The sequence below is a fragment of the Somniosus microcephalus genome, chromosome 23, assembly GCF_052327205.1.
Source record: "Somniosus microcephalus isolate GS21.2 chromosome 23, FLI_Smic_1.0, whole genome shotgun sequence".
NCBI classification, from domain to species: domain Eukaryota; kingdom Metazoa; phylum Chordata; class Chondrichthyes; order Squaliformes; family Somniosidae; genus Somniosus; species Somniosus microcephalus.
In genome coordinates, this window is record NC_141009.1 from 15,443,472 (window position 1) to 15,461,060 (window position 17,589).

At 50.5% G+C, this 17,589-nt stretch overlaps 1 protein-coding gene across 1 annotated transcript in view; it reads right to left on the minus strand.

The window, feature by feature from the left end:
• Positions 1–17,589, minus strand: part of LOC147101676 (hemicentin-1-like) — a 395,279-nt gene that overhangs the window by 291,061 nt on the left and 86,629 nt on the right. Inside the window, exons 11-16 of the mRNA XM_085965457.1 lie at positions 16,971–17,112; positions 6,529–6,656; positions 6,071–6,184; positions 3,447–3,605; positions 3,121–3,315; positions 1,508–1,603 (exon numbers count right to left, since the gene is read on the minus strand). Of these exons, the coding sequence (XP_085821583.1) occupies positions 1,508–1,603; positions 3,121–3,315; positions 3,447–3,605; positions 6,071–6,184; positions 6,529–6,656; positions 16,971–17,112 (834 nt within the window). The remainder of the gene's footprint in view (positions 1–1,507; positions 1,604–3,120; positions 3,316–3,446; positions 3,606–6,070; positions 6,185–6,528; positions 6,657–16,970; positions 17,113–17,589) is intronic.

Genomic DNA, 17,589 nt, shown 5'->3' on the forward strand with positions numbered 1-17,589 from the left:
TGTTCTACACAGTCTCTGACGTAAGAAAACTACTAGGCACTTGGTCTGAGTATTAAACAAGGCTTTAATCAACTGTTTTTCAACATGGAGATCTAGTTGTGTCCTTCACTAGTTCCTGTTAAAGAATGTCCTGAGCAAGCTGGGCCCGTGCCCGAGTATTTATACTCTCCCTGGACAGCGCCACCAGCAGGCCGCCCAGTATTATTTCATAAGTCATTTCCACATGAATGACAAGATTCATGTCAGTCTCTCAGCGGCACCTCTTCTCAGTGGAGCCTCAGACTAGGCCAGAGCTACGCAGAGATCACTTCATAACGACATGGTTTACTGACATAACCTGAACAAAAAGGGAATTATTATCTTGTAAAGACAATCCGCTGTTTTATTTTAATTTCTAATAAGAAAATCTAGGTATTTACCCAGAGAAGGAATTTGGATACAAAGGAGACCGTAGAGCTGAGCAATACAACACGGAGTACCACGTGTATCGTGTGACTCAAACCCCCAGTTTAAATGTTTGGTATGAGAGAAATGCCTGTGGCCCATGTGTAAAATACCTCACATGGCATAAAAAGGAACAGAGAGGCATATGTCGCTGTGCCCATTCTGCCCAAGTAGTCGCTAAAATTTGCTGCTGCCCCACCAGAATTCTGCTGGCATTTAGATCTTCATACTTTCCATTTACCAGAGCTAATGGAAAAGGCAGCATGGGTAGGAACAGATTTACAGCGGAAAGGAACCTCCTCCTTCTCACCCAGCGCAGAACCTGGTCTCTTTTTCCTGCGTGTGTGGAATACAGGTACCGATCAAGGTGAAGAATAAGAGTCACGATACTCTGCGTGCAATGACATTCCCAAACTAGACACAGAATACAGTGTGGAACTCCACTTGCACTGCCCTCACTCCATCGCTTAAGACTCCAACCTGTTGCCACTCCTTAGTTGGGCCACATTTAGAACATTGGGTCAAGTTTCAGCCACCCTGTTACTGGAAGGATCTAATTAAACAACAGAGAAGGTGCACAGGCAGATTCACGAGGACATAACCAGGCAGGAAGGGTTTCAGTCACAGAGAGACTTGTGACGTTAAGGCCTATCTCAGGAGAGCTGAGAAGGTTAAGGGTGCCCCGAGAAGAGGTCTCCGAATATCACAAACTGTTAGGGTGAATAGTGGTAGTTTGTTTCCACTGGTCAGTAGGGTGGGAATAAGGCGGCGTATATCTAAGGCAATCGCTAAAAGAATGAAAGGTGAAGTTGGAGATAAAATTCTTCACACAGAGTTTGGTTAAGATGTGGCATGCTCTGCCACAAACCACTGTTGAAGCAGAAGCCAAAAATACTTCTTAATGGAATTAGATATTTGCTTGAAAAAGAGAAATATTAAAGAGGTATGGGGAACAAGCAGGAGAGTTGGATTAGGTAGTTCCTGTGGGGTAAAATAAAAAGAACACTGGTGCAGGCCTAACGGACCAAAGGGCCTGTTTCAATGCTATGACCTTGTGACTCACCAAGACCAGTGATAGTCAGTGCTACCTCTGCACGGATCACTCCAAACTGGTTCCGCGCCTCACAGACATACCTGGCTTCATCATCCAACCACACACCTGTAAATAGCAAAGAGCAGGTGTTAAGTCCAGCACCAGCTGTTGGGGGGGGTGGGGGGAGGGGAAAGAGAACCGGGCATCACAGCTGACTCGTGCCATAAAAAGACTTCCATTTATATAGCACCTTTCACAACCTCAGGACGTCCCAAAGCGCTTAAGAAATAAGATCAGGAGTAGGCCATAGGGCCCCTCGAGCCTGCTCCGCCATTCAATAAGATCATGGCTGATCATCGACCTCAACTCCACTTTCCCGCCCGATCCCCATATCCCTTGATTCCCCTAGAGTCCAAAAATCTATTGATCTCCGCCTTGAATATACTCGAAGCCAATGAAGGACTTTTTGAAGTGCAGTCACTGTTGTAATGTAGGAACGCGACAGCCAACTTGCGCACAGCAAGCTCCCACAAACAGCAATGCCACAATGACCAGATAATTTTTTTTTGGTGATGCTGATTGAGGGATAAATATTGGCCCAGGACACCGGGGAGAACTCCCTGCAGGTGTAAGGGAAAGACGGGGAAACTGGGCAACACAGCTGACTCATGGCACATGAGTGTTTTAATCTATGGCTATTAATAAGCGTAATCAAACAGAAATGTGTCTCTGGGCACCTTTGCAATAAACCCGTCTGGCTTTATTTTATGGGATCAATGAGGCTGGGTTTTTGTGTATTCAATCAACATTCCATATTACATGATTTTCTGTTTTTCTCATTTTTATTGTTATTTTCTGGGGAATGGGACTGTTTAACGGGGTAGAACATTGTGTATACATTTATGGATCCTGGGTTTGAATGCTGGCCACACTGGAGGGATAAAAGTCTCTCTCTGCTGAATGTAAAGATCATACATGAAATGAGCTAGGAGTGGTCTCACTTTCTTTGTTTCACTCCCTCTCTGGTTGTTGACGGGGGAGCATTCGAAGATCCCTACAGCTCGTTTTCCGAGCTCCTCTTCAATGGATTTTAAAGGGGTCATTCATTTCAGACTGCCTTCTCCATGAGGTTTGTCGTATGGCCCACATAAGACAGAAAATTGGAGTCACTTATCAGTTTAATTAGAAATTATGGATAAAAAGCTCAATGGAACCACCTTACTTTAAACGTTCACTCCCTCCACCACCGGCGCACCGTGGCTGCAGTGTGTACCATCTACAAGATGCACTGCAGCAACTCGCCAAGGCTTCTTCGGCAGCACCTCCCAAACCCACGACCTCTACTACCTAGAAGGACAAGGGCAGCAGGCGCATGGGAACACCACCACCTCCAAGTTTCCCTCCAAGTCACACACCATCCTGACTTGGAAATATATCACCGTTCCTTCATCGTCGCTGGGTCAAAATCCTGGAACTCCCTCCCTAACCGCACTGTGGGAGCACCTTCACCACACGGACTGCAGCGGTTCAAGAAGGCGGCTCACCACCACCTTCTCAAGGGGCAATTAGGGATGGGCAATAAATGCCGGCCTTGCCAGCGATGCCTACATCCCCGGAACGAATATAAAAGAACCTATACTCACTCTCAATGAACAAGCTGCCGGTCTCCAGCTGGCTAACAAGGCTCATCGAATCAGGTTTGGTGAAGATGGGCTGTCCATCAAGTCGTTGCCAGGTGACCTGTGGAGCGGGATACCCTTCCGCACTGCAAGGCAACGTCACATTCGTGCCAATAGCCACGGAGACATCAGAGGGGGTCTCTGAGAACAGAGGGGCAACTGGGAAAAAGGAGACGGGATTCCATCAGAGGCAGCTCAACCAACATCTATCACATCATCAATTAGTGAAAACAAGACCGGCACAGAACCGGCTTGTGATGAGTTGTTATAGTGTGTGTATCGTAACTTACAACCAACATCTAGCATGACCACGGCAGAGGAGGTGCCAGCCTCATTTGCTGCCACACAGGTATACTCTCCAGCATCCATCTCCTGCACCTCCTTTATCTTCAGCGTGCCCTGAACTGGATCAATTTCTGCAAACGGAACCAAGGTCATCTCCAGATCACCTGGTCAGAAACACAGTTCAATGCCATTAGCGCATTTGTTAAGAAAACCACCTATGAGCAGCAATCCTGTCAAAATTTGAAGTCAGTTTTTTTTCCTCCCCATATGACACAGCTATTTAGATGGGTGGCTTGCTCACAACCCTCCGCTAACCTCACACCACACCCAGGGATGATTCTCACCCCTACCTTATTTTGTGCCTGATCAGAAAGCTTCTCGATTCTGCAGAGTAACACGGCGGCGATTGGGAACTCAGAGTTGGAGGAGATTGAACCAGTGTTTCAAGGCTCCGTCCTACCACGCATTGCTGCTCCAAAATGCTGCACAGTCCCCATGACCCCGAGTAACAATGCACCGTTCCCGTGACCCCGAGTAACAAAGCACCGCCCCCGTGACCCCGAGTAACAATGCACCCCCCCCGTGACCCCGAGTAACAATGCACCGTCCCCATGACCCCGAGTAACAATGCACCGTCCCCGTGACCCCGAGTAACAATGCACCCTCCCCGTGACCCCGAGTAACAGTGCACCGTCCCCGTGACCCCGAGTAACAATGCAGCGTCCCCGTAACCCCGAGTAACAATGCACCGTCCCCGTGACCCCGAGTAACAATGCACTGTCCCCATGACCCTGAGTAACAATGCACCGTCCCCGTAACCCCGAGTAACAGTGCACCGTCCCCGTGACCCCGAGTAACAAAGCACCGTCCCCGTAACCCCGAGTAACAGTGCACCGTCCCCGTGACCCCGAGTAACAATGCACCGTCCCCGTGACCCCGAGTAACAATGCACCCGCCCCGTGACCCCGAGTAACAATGCACCCTCCCCGTGACCCCGAGTAAAAATGCACCGTCCACGTGACCCCGAGTAACAATGCACCGTCCCCGTAACCCCGAGTAACAGTGCACCGTCCCCGTGACCCCGAGTAACAATGCACCCTCCCCGTGACCGAGTAACAGTGCACCGTCCCCGTGACCCCGAGTAACAAAGCACCGTCCCCGTGACCACGAGTAACAGTGCACCGTCCCCGTGACCCCGAGTAACAATGCACCGTCCCCGTGACCCCGAGTAACAATGCACCGTCCCCGTGACCCCGAGTAACAATGCACCCTCCCCGTGACCCCGAGTAACAATGCACCCTCCCCGTGACCCCGAGTAACAAAGCACCGTCCCCGTGACCCCGAGTAACAATGCACCGTCCCTGTGACCCCGAGTAACAATGCACCGTCCCCGTGACCCCGAGTAACAATGCACCGTCCCCGTGACCCCGAGTAACAGTGCACCGTCCCCGTGACCCCGAGTAACAAAGCACCGTCCCCATGACCCCGAGTAACAATGCACCGTCCCCGTGACCCCGACTAACAAAGCACCGTCCCCGTGACCCCGAGTAACAGTGCACCGTCCCCGTGACCCCGAGTAACAATGCACCGTCCCCGTGACCCCGAGTAACAATGCACCCTCCCCGTGACCCCGAGTAACAATGCACCGTCCCCGTGACCCCGAGTAACAATGCACCGTCCCCGTGACCCCGAGTAACAAAGCACCGTCCCCGTGACCCCGAGTAACAATGCACCCTCCCTGTGAACCCGAGTAACAATGCACCCTCCCCATGACCCCGAGTAACAGTGCACCGTCCCCGTGACCCCGAGTAACAGTGCACCGTCCCCGTGACCCCGAGTAACAGTGCACCGTCCCCGTGACCCCGAGTAACAGTGCACCGTCCCCGTGACCCCGAGTAACAATGCGCCGTCCCCGTGACCCTGAGTAACAAAGCACCGTCCCCGTGACCCCGAGTAACAAAGCACCGTCCCCGTGACCCCGAGTAACAATGCACCCTCCCCGTGACCCCGAGTAACAGTGCACCGTCCCCATGACCCCGAGTAACAGTGCACCGTCCCAGTGACCCCGAGTAACAATGCACCGTCCCAGTGACCCCGAGTAACAAAGCACCGTCCCCGTGACCCCGAGTAACAATGCACCGCCCCCGTGAACCCGAGTAACAATGCACCCTCCCCATGACCCCGAGTAACAATGCACCGCCCCCGTGACCCCGAGTAACAATGCACCACCCCCGTGACCCCGAGTAACAATGCACTGTCCCCGTGACCCCAAGTAACAATGCACTGTCCCCGTGACCCCGAGTAACAATACACTGTCCCCGTGACCCCGAGTAACAATGCACCGTCCCCGTGACCCCGAGTAACAATGCACTGTCCCCGTGACCCCGAGTAACAATGCACTGTCCCCATGACCTGAGTAACTTCAATATTCTGCTGACTCATGTAGCCTTACTATTTCCAACTAATTTAGAGATTGGCTCGTTCAACATGCCCGGCGTGGCACACGTGGTGTTGCACATTCCTATTTTAACTGACACACGTGCCGTAGCACTCACTCCACCACCAGTGCAATGACAGCGGGTGGTGGGGCGGTTGCCAGGAAACTCTCCACCTACGGCGTTGCCGATACCTTTGTACCACTTGACCTCGGGCTGCGGGACTCCTGCAGTTTGGCATTCCAGCAATGCCACCTCAGCGACCACAGCGAGCACCGCTGGATTCAACGCCGTGATTGTGGGGGTCTCTGCGGATGCACGGAAACAACCTCGTTAGACTAGGCTCTGGATCACAAAGACTGCAAACAACAAAACAAGACCTTCCACCCTGTATTCCGATGTATCTCTGAACAATATTAAAATTGTTCTGCATTCCACTGCCCCCCCCCAGTTATTATAATTACGCATGAAAGAAAAATACATAAACTACATATTAATGTAATTTATCTTTAAAGCGATTTATTCCTGTCCTGTGTAAAGCAGTCTAAAATGATTAAGTACTTGCAGCCAGACCCTCTCAATCTTTCTCTGTCTGAAGGTGCATCTGACAGCAGTCACTATTCCAGGTGCAATCCACATTTGCTCCCCTTACCCGTGTATTTCAGCGTCGCCTCTTCTCGGCCTGTTCCAACTGGGTTTGATGCAAGGCAGATGTAACTCCCGGCATCCTTTGGGACAGCCGCTTTTATTATTAAAGTACCATGTTCATTGACGGCGAGTCTGAAAGAAAAATGGACAAAATCCAAATGAAAACCCTCAGCCGGACACAGGGGGCTTCTCAAGGTCTTTAAGGAGGTTCCTGAACTTGTGTCTCGTATATTCCAAGGAATGAAAGGCAAACACTGGACTTCGCTCAAAGAGAAATGAAAGACTTGCATTTATATAGCGCCTTTCATGACCCCCGGACGTCCCATAGCGCTTTACAGCCAATGAAGTACTTTTTAGTCACAGCAAGCTCCCACAAACAGCAATGTGATAATGACCAGATAATCTGTTCTTTAGTGACGTTGATTGAGGGATAAATATTGGCTCCAGGACACCGGGGATAACCCCCCCTGCTCTTCTCCGAAAGACGGCACCTCTGACAGTGCAGCACTCCCTCAGCGCTGCACTGGGAGTGTCAGCCTAGATTTTTGTGCTCAAGTCTCTGGATTGGGACTATGAACCCACAACCTTCTGACTCAGAGGTGAGGGTGCTACCTACTGAGCCACGGCCGACACTCTGAAGAGGCGCAGGACCATAAATGTTGGGGATATTAGCGGACGAATACTCAGCGTGCTCACATGACATGCCGCTGTCCACTATGTAAAAGCAGCTTTTAGCTAATTTATTTTTAAAAACAGCTTGGCGCCTCCAACAAAATGGAAGACAGAGAAATATAATAGGAACGCAATAAGTGGTTACGCCGCGATAACCCCGACAGTAATTTCTAGGCCCGAGTTCCTAATTTGGGAACTTCTATCAAAAGTGGAACTTTATACACCGTTCTCTCACGAGAGGAGGGTTTACCAAGCCACAATCCTGAGTGCGGACTGATAGGCCCACCAGGCGCAAACTTCATATACAGAGTGAGCTTACTTTTCCGAACTAGATCTTCAATATTTGCTTCCACAAACTAGATGTCTGGTCGATCAGGTGTTCTAAGTCCTGCCATCCCTGTACCTTCCACATCCAGCTGCGCAGTGAGCAGGCAGGAAGGTTTCCTCCACCGACTCACGTCTCCGCTATCGGCTCTAATGGGCTTCATAACTTTCAGTGCTGCTCATAGAAACATAGAAGATAGGAGCAGGAGTAGGCCATTCGGCCCCTCGAGCCTGCTCCGCCATTCAATGCGATCATGGCTGATCATCCAAACTCAGTACCCTGTCCCTGCCTCCTCCCCATATCCCTTGATCCCTTTAGCCTTAAGAAATATATCCAACTCCTTCTTGAATATATTTAATGAATTGGCCTCAACTGTCTTCTGTGGCAGAGAATTCCACAGGTTCCCCACTCTCTGGGTGAAGAAATTCCTCCTCATCTCTGTCCTAAATGGCTTACCCCTTATCCTTAGACTGTGACCCCTGGTTCTGGACGCCCCCGCCATCGGGAACATCCTTCCTGCATCTAGTCTGCCTAGTCCTGTTAGAATTTTATAAGTTTCAATGAGATCCCCTCTCATTCTTCTAAACTTCAGCGAGTATAAGCCCAATCGACCCAATCTCTCCTCATACGTCATTCCCGCTCAGCGCACTTATCATTCTCCTTCAGAAGCACCCCAGACTGGAGCAAACATTAGCAGTCGGACACTGAATTTTCCATTCCCAGACAACTGCTGACAGGGACTATGGGCTGAAAAGGTTATACAATCAGAGAATCCTACAGCATAAGAGGAGGCCATTCGGCCCATTGTGCCTGTGCCGGCTCTTTGAAAGAGCCGTCCAATTAGTCCCACTCCCCAGTTTTTCCCCCCAAAGCGCTGTAAATGAATCCTCTTCAAGTACATATCCAATTGACCTTTGAAAGTTCCTAAGGAATCTGATTCCACCACACTGATGCCTATGGATTAAATTCTTGCTGGAAGCTCATGTCCAGGATACTGCTCTGTGGGATCAGGTCTCCAGTCATCCGAGCAGGGAAGGTGAATTGTACAAGGAGTCGACAGGAGGAAAAATAGGGAAGAAAGTAGATACTTTAACCACCGCGCCCTCCTCCCCCCCAAAAAAAGTTACATGATCGGAAAAAAATTCAGCCTCTCTCTCCTTCAGGCATCAGTCAGGTGATCATTCCCATTCGTTCACCTCATGGACTTTTAGCGCTAGCAGTACAGCCAGTTCCTCTCAGATGCAGACACCGTCTGCTGCAGGTTTTCATTTAGCAAACGTCCACAGAACGTTAGAGATCACTTACTCACAAATCAGCCTAGGCTCGGAGCAGCAAGCTCCAGATCAACTTACAAAAAATTGATGGGCAGGAAAAGACCAGCTGGTCCATCAAGCCTGCCCCACACCATGATGGCCAGACCATCGTGGCTAAACACTTCTTACCAATCCCCACCGCCCCCACACCCCTCCTCGCCCCGCACCTCCCACCCACTCCCAACAGCCATGTAATCTTCTGGGAGAGACAAAAAGCAGAGACAGAAAACAACCCAAGGCCAATAAGGGGGGAAAAAATATATACTTTGGAAAATTCCCCTCTGGCAATCGAAACCAGTCCAGGGGAATCTCATCATCGCAGGGGCTGTAGAGGGGCAGCTAAGTGGTGTTAACCCAGTGTTTTCTTTTCCCTTTTTCTTTCTTCATCTCTCCTCTTTCTTATTGCCTCCTCTGACCGGAGCACACACACGCAAGCGAGACAACCACCAAAGCCGGGAGTAATGTTGGGCCGCTCAGCAATCTGCAAACCGCTTAACGGAGATCCAATTCCAACCTTCAGCGGACCTATGCAGCCAGGTTGGATTAATTTTCAGTTTGATCTAATATTTTTTTTTAAATTACATTCATAAAAGGAGCGCCAACTTCTGGAGAAAAAGAAACACGTTTTATTATATGTGAAGTCTTCCTAATGTGCCCATTCTGATATTAAGCCACCAGTAGCCTGACTCATAGCCAAGAGTAGCAGCCAGTTAGAATTCCTCTGGAGGTTGAATACATCCATGTAGAAGCTATTATCCCCAGAAATTATCCTTGCCAGTAAGTCTGGGCAATGGTGCAACTGTATTAAGGGCAGCACATAAGTAAGGCTTTGTTATCAATAAATAACTACTTTTCATCCCTATCATTTTCATTTTACGAATTGGCCATCTTTTCTTTGTCAATGTAACCACTTGTTTTTATTGGCCAACCTTTCATTCGTCAATTTAACAGGTTGTTTTTATTGGCCATCTTGCTTGTTGTTATTGGCCAACCTCGACATAAGTTGGTTTTTGTTGGCCATCTGTATAGTGCTGATGTGAATTTTGTAGTGCATTTTATTTGTGGTTTTATGTTCCTTCGTGTAAGTGCAGGCATGTTTATCGTATGGCATGACATTAGCTTGAAGAAAAGCTAACAATTTATTTCTGAATGGCTCACTGGCTCCTCTTCGTCCATCGCTGATTCGCATTCTCCACACACACAGTAGGAGTCATGCCTAGGCTGCTGAGTACACACTTAAAAGTGTTATGATGATCTACATGAGTGGTGCCGCAATTGACCTCCTACTCCTGCATTGTACAAAGACCCATGACCTGTGCCATCACACCAGCTCATTTTAACCTGAGCTTAAACTAAAATTAACTGACCCCTTAATACTAACCCTGCCAAAGCTACAGCTGAACAGGGACTCGGGACCAAAAGGGTGCAATCGTGATGTGTGGAGGCTGTTTATTACTCATAAGATTGAAGAAGATACTATAAGTAATTCATCTATATTTCCTCTTCATTCTGCATCCTACACACACTTTGGAAGCGTAAAGAGTATCCAGCACAGAAGGAGGCCATTCGGCCCATCATGCCTGTGCCGGCTCTTTGGTAGAGCTATTCAATTAATCCCACTCTCCCGCTCTTTCCCCATAGCCCAGCAATTTTTTTCCCTTCAACTATTTATCCAAAGTTGAAAGTTACTACTGAATCTGCTTCCACCGCCCTTTCAGGCAGCGCATTGCAGATCACAACAACTCCCTGCATAAAAAAAAGTTTCCTCATGTCGCCTCTGGTTCTTTTGCCAATCACCTTAAATCTGTGTCCTCTGGTCACCGACCCTTCTGCCACTGTTTCTCCTTATTTACTCTATCAAATCTCCTCTTAACCTTCTCTGCTCGAAGAAGAACAACCCCAGCTTCTCCCGTCTCTCCACACAACTGAAGTCGCTCATCCCTGGTACCATTGTAGTAAATCTCTCCTGCACCCTCTCCAAGTCCTTGACATTCTTTCCTAAAGTGCGGTGCCCAGAATTGAACACAATACTCCTGGTGAGGCCTAACCAGTGTTTTATAAAGGTTTAGCATCACTTCCTGGCTTTTGTATTCTATGCCTCTATTAATAAAGCCTAGGATCCCATATGCTTTTTTTTTTTTTTTTAAAAACAGCCTTCTCAACTTGTCCTGCCCCCTTCAAAGATTTGTGTGCATACACCTCCAGGTCTCTCTATTCCTGCACCCCCTTCAAAACTATACCATTTACATACGAATTAGGAGCAGGAGTAGGCCGTACGGCCCCTCGAGCCTGCTCTGCCATTCAATAAGATCATTGACCTCAACTACACTTTCCCGCCCGATCCCCATATCCCTTGATTCCTGTAGTGTCCAAACATTTATCGATCTCTGTCTTGAATATACTCAACGACTGAGCCTCCACAGCCCTCGGGGGCAGAGAATTCCAAAGATTCACAAACCCTCTGAGTGAAGAAATTTCTCCTCATCTCAGTCCTAAATGGCCGACCCCTTATCCTGAGACTGTGACCCCTGGTTCTAGACTCCCCAGCCAGGGGAAACAGCCTCTCAGCATCTACCCTGTCAAGCCCTGTAAGAATTTTATACATTTCAATGAGATCACCCCTCATTCTTCTAAACTCCAGAGAATATAGGCCCAATCTACTCAATCTCTCCTCATAGGACAAACCGCTCATCTCAGAAGCCAATCAAGTGAACCTTCATTGCACCCACACTAAGGCAAGTATATCCTTCCTTAGGTAAGGAGACCAAAACTGTACACAGTTTGTATTTAGTTGATATAGCCTCTCCTCATTCTTCCTACCAAAATGTATCACTTCACACTTCCCTGCATTCAATTTCACCTGCCATGAGTAGTAAAGATTTAGATGGAGAAAGAGCCTTTGGCTAGGAGCCACATCACTGACATTCAGGACCAATCTGCCAAAGACATCACCATGTGCTATAGTGAAATTTAGTAATGCTTGGTACATGTGTGAGGATTGCGACAGCCTTGCAACATGCTGCTAAATGGAGCCCGATTGAGAGATGACGAGAAAGTAGCTTTCAACAAGTGAAATGACCTTTAACCTGTTTGCTGAGCAGCGTCCTGGCAGGATGCGCGTGGGTAAATTTGAACTGTGATGCGGCCAACCCCCGGCGGAGCGCGGCCGACCCCAGCGGAGCGCGTCGACCCCCAGCGGAGTGTGTCGACCCCCAGCAGAGCGCACCCACCCCCGGCGGAGCACGTCGACCCCCGGCGGAGCACGGCTGACCCCCAGCGGAGTGCGTTCGACCCCCAGCGGAGCGCGGCCAACACCAGCGGAGTGTGTCGACTCCCGGCGGAGTGCGGCCGACCCCCGGTGGAGTGCGCCGACCCCCGGCGGAGTGCGTCAACCCCAGCGGAGCGCGTTCGACCCCCCGGCGGAGCGTGCCGACCCCCGGCGGCGCGCGGCCGACCCCCAGCGGAGCGCGCCCACCCCCAGCGGAGCGCGGCCGACCCCCAGCAGAGCGCGTCCACCCCCTGCAGAGCGTGTTCGACCCCCAGCGGAGCGCGTCCGACCCCCAGCGGAGCGCGCCGACCCCCAGCGGAGCGCGCCGACCCCCAGCGGAGCGCGCCGACCCCCAGCGGAGCGCGCCGACCCCCAGCGGAGCACGGCCTTCCCCCAGCGGAGCGCGGCCGACCCCAGCAGAGCGCGGCCGACCCCCAGCGGAGCGCGCCCACCCCAGCGGAGCGCGCCCACCCCAGCGGAGCGCGGCCACCCCAGCGGAGCGCGGCCACCCCCAGCGGAGTGCGTTCGACCCCCAGCGGAACGCGGCGACCCCCAGCGGAGCGCAGCGACCCCCGGCGGAGTGCGTTCGACCCCTGGCGGAGCGTGGCGACCCCCAGCGGAGCCCGGCAACCCCAGAGGAGCGCGCCGACCCCCAGCGGAGCGCGCCGACCCCCAGCGGAGCGCGCCGACCCCCAGCGGAGCGCGCCGACCCCAGTGGAGTGCGGCCGACCCCCAGCGGAGCGCGCTGACCCCCAGCGGAGGGCGCCGACCGCTCGTCTTTACCAGCAGCAAAGAGGCCGCCGTGATTTTGAATCCCGGGCCTCATTTCAACCTGACACCAAAACGGGCGTCCTGAGGCAGATCGCCGGTTTGTGGGCCTCAGGAATGTTGGCCGCCTGGAACACCAGCAAGGGGGGAAGTTGAGGCCGAGGGAGGGGGCGCGGGGAGGGAGGCGGCGAAGGGGGAAGGGAAAGCCTGGGGCGGCAGCAGTCCACAGTGTTTTTTGTGACGCCCACAGGAGCATTCCTGCTCCTCCCGGCCCCCAAAAAATCATTTTCAAACTTACCTTTCCTCTTGGGCTCTAATCGCTGGTGAAACCGGTTGGAGTGACTTGTTCTGTCCTAAAATGGCTATCGTGGTCCTACGTACGGCTTAGGACACCCTCTGCATCTTAAAAGTGGCCTACCGCCAGTAACAGGCAGGCACTTTGGCCGCCCAAGGGTAGGCCCCCATGAACGTGGCAGCGAGCTGATCGGCGGGATTTTTGGGCACTAAAGGAATCAAGTGATGTGGGATTGGGCAGGAAAGTGGAGTTGAGGTCGAAGATCAGCCGTGCTCTTATTGAATGGCGGAGCAGGCTCGAGGGGCCGTATGGCCGACTCCTGCTCCTAATTCTTAAGTTCTTACGTAAGTCTACCGATCCCATTTTGAGAGGCCGTTAACATCCCGTTACCACTAATTTCGGCAGGTTAAAGTCGGCCCAGTAGAGTGCAGAAAGCACTCAACCGTTCATCCGTCTCTGCTGCTTCATTACTGTTATCTTTCAGTCCTTGCACCTTAGGAAATGACTCCTTTAAATTGCTCTGTGTTGTGCACATAATCATCTTGGGCTCCACAACCATCTACGCAGCGAGAGCAATGTTCCAGCCTGACCCTGGTGAACGTGCAAAGAGGCCTGAGGCTAAAAACTCTATCACCCTATCAAAATGTCAAGCGATATCTACAGTGAGGGATTGCAGTTCACCAACACTGCAAGCCAAAACCAACAAAGCAATTTTTCACCCAAGAAAAGAACGCAGCATTTATGAAGCACTTCAGGACATTCCAAAACACTTCACAACCAATGAAGCACAGACATGGCTCTTAACCAGGTAAGCACGGCAGACACACTGAAGCTCCACAAAGAGTAAACGAGATGAATGACCAATTAGTTCATTAATCTAACTCAAGTTCAAAGAGATTTGAATAGCAACTGCGGTAAGTTAAGAAGAACTGAATTCATGCCCTAAATGGAAACCAAAGGCGGCCTAACTGGACAGAATTTCCAAAAATCTTGCATAAAACACATCAGTGATCCTTCAACAATCCAAATACTAGTGAATTATGAAAGACTGGCTGTCAATCACACTTTCACTGGCTCCGAATGAAATACTAAAATCCAAACTGTGAGCGTTTGCTGGATATTAACTTCCTTACTCAGAGTTGATTAGAACGTGGAACTCGCAACCACAGGGAGTGGTTGAGGCAATAGCCCAGATGCATTTAAAGGGAAGCTAGATAAGTGTATGAGGGAGAAAGGAAGAGAAGGATACATTGATAGGGCGAGAGGAAGTAAAGTGGGAGGAGGCTGGTGTGGAGCGTAAACACCGGCATGGACCTGTTGGGCCGAATGGCCTGTTTCTGTGCCGTAAATACTGTGTAATTCTATTAAACCGAGGAGCAGTGTTACAGCGGAGGCTAATATTGTCTGATCCTCCAATGCCTGGCTAATCTAACCTACTCTTGTAGAGTTCGGAGGCTTTAACCAACACGTTTGAGGACAAGAGGTCCAATGTGAGGAGCGCGGAGCCTTTAGCTGGGGAAAAACGAAAGGCTGGGATGGTGCCGGTCCTGGGGCTTTATACTACGCTAGGAGTAGGGAACCACATGCCGTCTGCAAAGTCCTGACATTTACACGTGCATGTTCGGCATTTGCTATTCCCGCAATCTATTAAGTTAAGTTATGGGGTGTGCCGGACGCTGAAAGATTAATTTTAAAAGAATCTCCGCAAATCACCCGTAGAAAGAGTAGCCGGTGGAGGGTTTTATTCCGAACAGTTACAACTGGGCCAGTCCCGGTGAGGCCAAACACCCAGCAGCTTCCCAACCAGTACAGCTCAGATCAAATACAGCTCAGATTAAATGCAAACTTCACTTAAAAAGTATTCTACACTTTACGTCTTTTATAGACAACAATTATTGGGAAATGAATGAAATCATAAGCTCCAAATGCACAAATGTCCCGACCTCAAATTCAAGATGGCTGCCATCTGATTCAGCGGAAGAGCAATTTTACCAGTGACTGGTGAACGAGGAGAATCGCGGCCCGACCGACTGACCGCTCGCTCGCTCGCCCGCCCGCCATCTTGGCTCATGTCATGAGGAGATCTAAACTCAGGGAGAATCATTCATTTTAAATGAAAGGTTTAAAATTGAGGCTGGACCAGTTCCAGAATAAAAACGTCAAGAGAAACCCAATTGAAAGGAGACACACTGTCAAAAAAATTCATTCCTCGTAAGTTCCTTGGCATTCGGAACACTGCTGTCATGAGCAGTATGTTTGAAAAATAACTTGCACTATTTCCCCACCCCCCGAGTGGTTGAATTGATGACTTCCTCAACTCGCCATGGCCTGATACTGTAGAAGAATACGCAGTTATCACTTTCCTGGCTGTTAGCCAGCTGTGTAATGGCTCCAGTATTAACCCCTTTCACCACCAGTATCCACTGCATATTGTTGGATTCCCATTGGGCGGTGGGGGGAGGGGGGGGACGAGGGGGGGGCGAGACCCAAGGTGGGATCGCAGTTTGGGCTTCTGATGTTCACTCTTCATTGATAAAAAGAATTCCTTGAAAATCTCAGTAATCTTCATTAATGCGGCCACGCCCTGAAGTAATTGAGGAAAACAGACTTTGTTCTTCTTGCGTGTATAATTTTCCCAAAAGCGCACTCAAAAAGGGGACATCTAGTCCTAAAACCGGACAGAGGATAGCCCTCCCGCAGAGGATAGAAATCTAATCTTGTGGGTATTTTCACAGCCCCCCCCACCATAACAACATTTAAACGTGGCTGGAAAAACCTCTCTTGCCCCTCCCCCTGGGTGTGAAGTCCATTTATTATGCTGCTGCTCCCTCACACCTCACTCTCGCCCCTGGTTTCAGAAGCAACACAGACCTTCCCGGTAAAGGCCCGAACTCTTCAGCTGATCAACGTGTGCAACAGTGGCTCAATTTGGCTTTCACTCACGGGGCCATGAAGGGAGGAATGTGATGTCCCATTGAGAGAGTAGGGGGATTACTCTTCCGGGGTTACGAGGCAAACTATAATTCATGTTTTAAAAAATTATATTTTGAGGTAATTCTCAGAAGGGAGTCCAAAATACAGATGAAAAAGCCAATCAATTAGACACTGCGCTCCTTAAAGGCAATGTGGAAATTGATTTGTACCATCTTCTCCCTGCACCCACGCCCCCCGCCCCCCCACCACTCAAACTTTACTCTTTACCTTTTGCTTAAGACGCTAGCTCACATTAGGTTACAGTTCCACAGGCAGCAGGCACCTTCCTGTACCTCACTCAAGTGGTCATTCTTCATGTTCGATCCCAGACAACAAGTGTTGGCTGGACATTCAACTGCGGGGGAGCGTTCCAGCAGAGCCTGTGGGGGAGGGGGAAGCGTTCCAGCAGAGCCTGCGGGGGAGGGGGGAGCGTTCCAGCAGAGCCTGCGGGGAGGAGAGTTCCAGCAGAGCCTGCGGGGGAGGGGGGAGCGTTCCAGCAGAGCCTGCAGGGAAGCATTCCAGCAGAGATCAATATCTAGTTCCTGGACAGTGATCAGGAGAGAACATTTCTCCCTTTCTGGTCAAATCAACATTAGGACTCCCGCTGCCGGTCAGACTGAGGTTAGCAGACTCCGCACTGTCCAGGCAATGAACCCTGGATCTCCCCGGTCAGGTCCAGCACACCAGGTGGTGCTGTTACCCACTGCGCCATTGGGAGGCGAATGTTCAACTTGATCTCCAAGTCTACTCCTCTGTCAGCCTCGTCCAACCTCCCTCCACTCACAACAGCACAGCACTTCAATGAAAGACAACAAAATTCCAAGTCACTCACCTGCCATTATTAGTCACGAACGTTTCCTCGTGGATCCAGACAACTCCAGGGTCAGGGTAACCAGCTGCACTGCAGCCTATTCGGACCTCCGCTCCCCTCGAAAAGCTCTGTGACCTGGGACTGATGGAAACACGTGGGGCCTCTGCAGACAGACACACAAAGAGGGTCCTGAAGGATGACTGCCTTCATTATGTAAAATAGAAACTGAAAATGCTGGAAACACTCAGCAGGTCAGGCAGCATCTGTTGGAGAGAGAAACAGAGTTAACGTTTCAGGCCGATGAGCTTTCGTCAGAACTGTTCTGATGAAAGGTCATCGAGCTGAAACGTTGACTCTGTTTCTCGCTCCACAGACGCTGCCTGACCTGCTGAATGTTTCCAGCATTTGCTGTTTTTATTTCAGATTTCCAGCGTCAGCAGTATTTTGCTTTTGTTTTTCATTTATTACGTCTTCGGTCAAGTGTAGCATCCCATTATCACGGGTCCTCGGAGCTTCATACACCTAGAGAGGGAGAGGGCGGGAGAGCCAGGAACTCCATGACAACATCTACGTGAATGCTGCTCAATGGACAGGAAGCCTGCCCAGTGCAAGGCGGCTTGAGTCATCCCACCCTGACCCA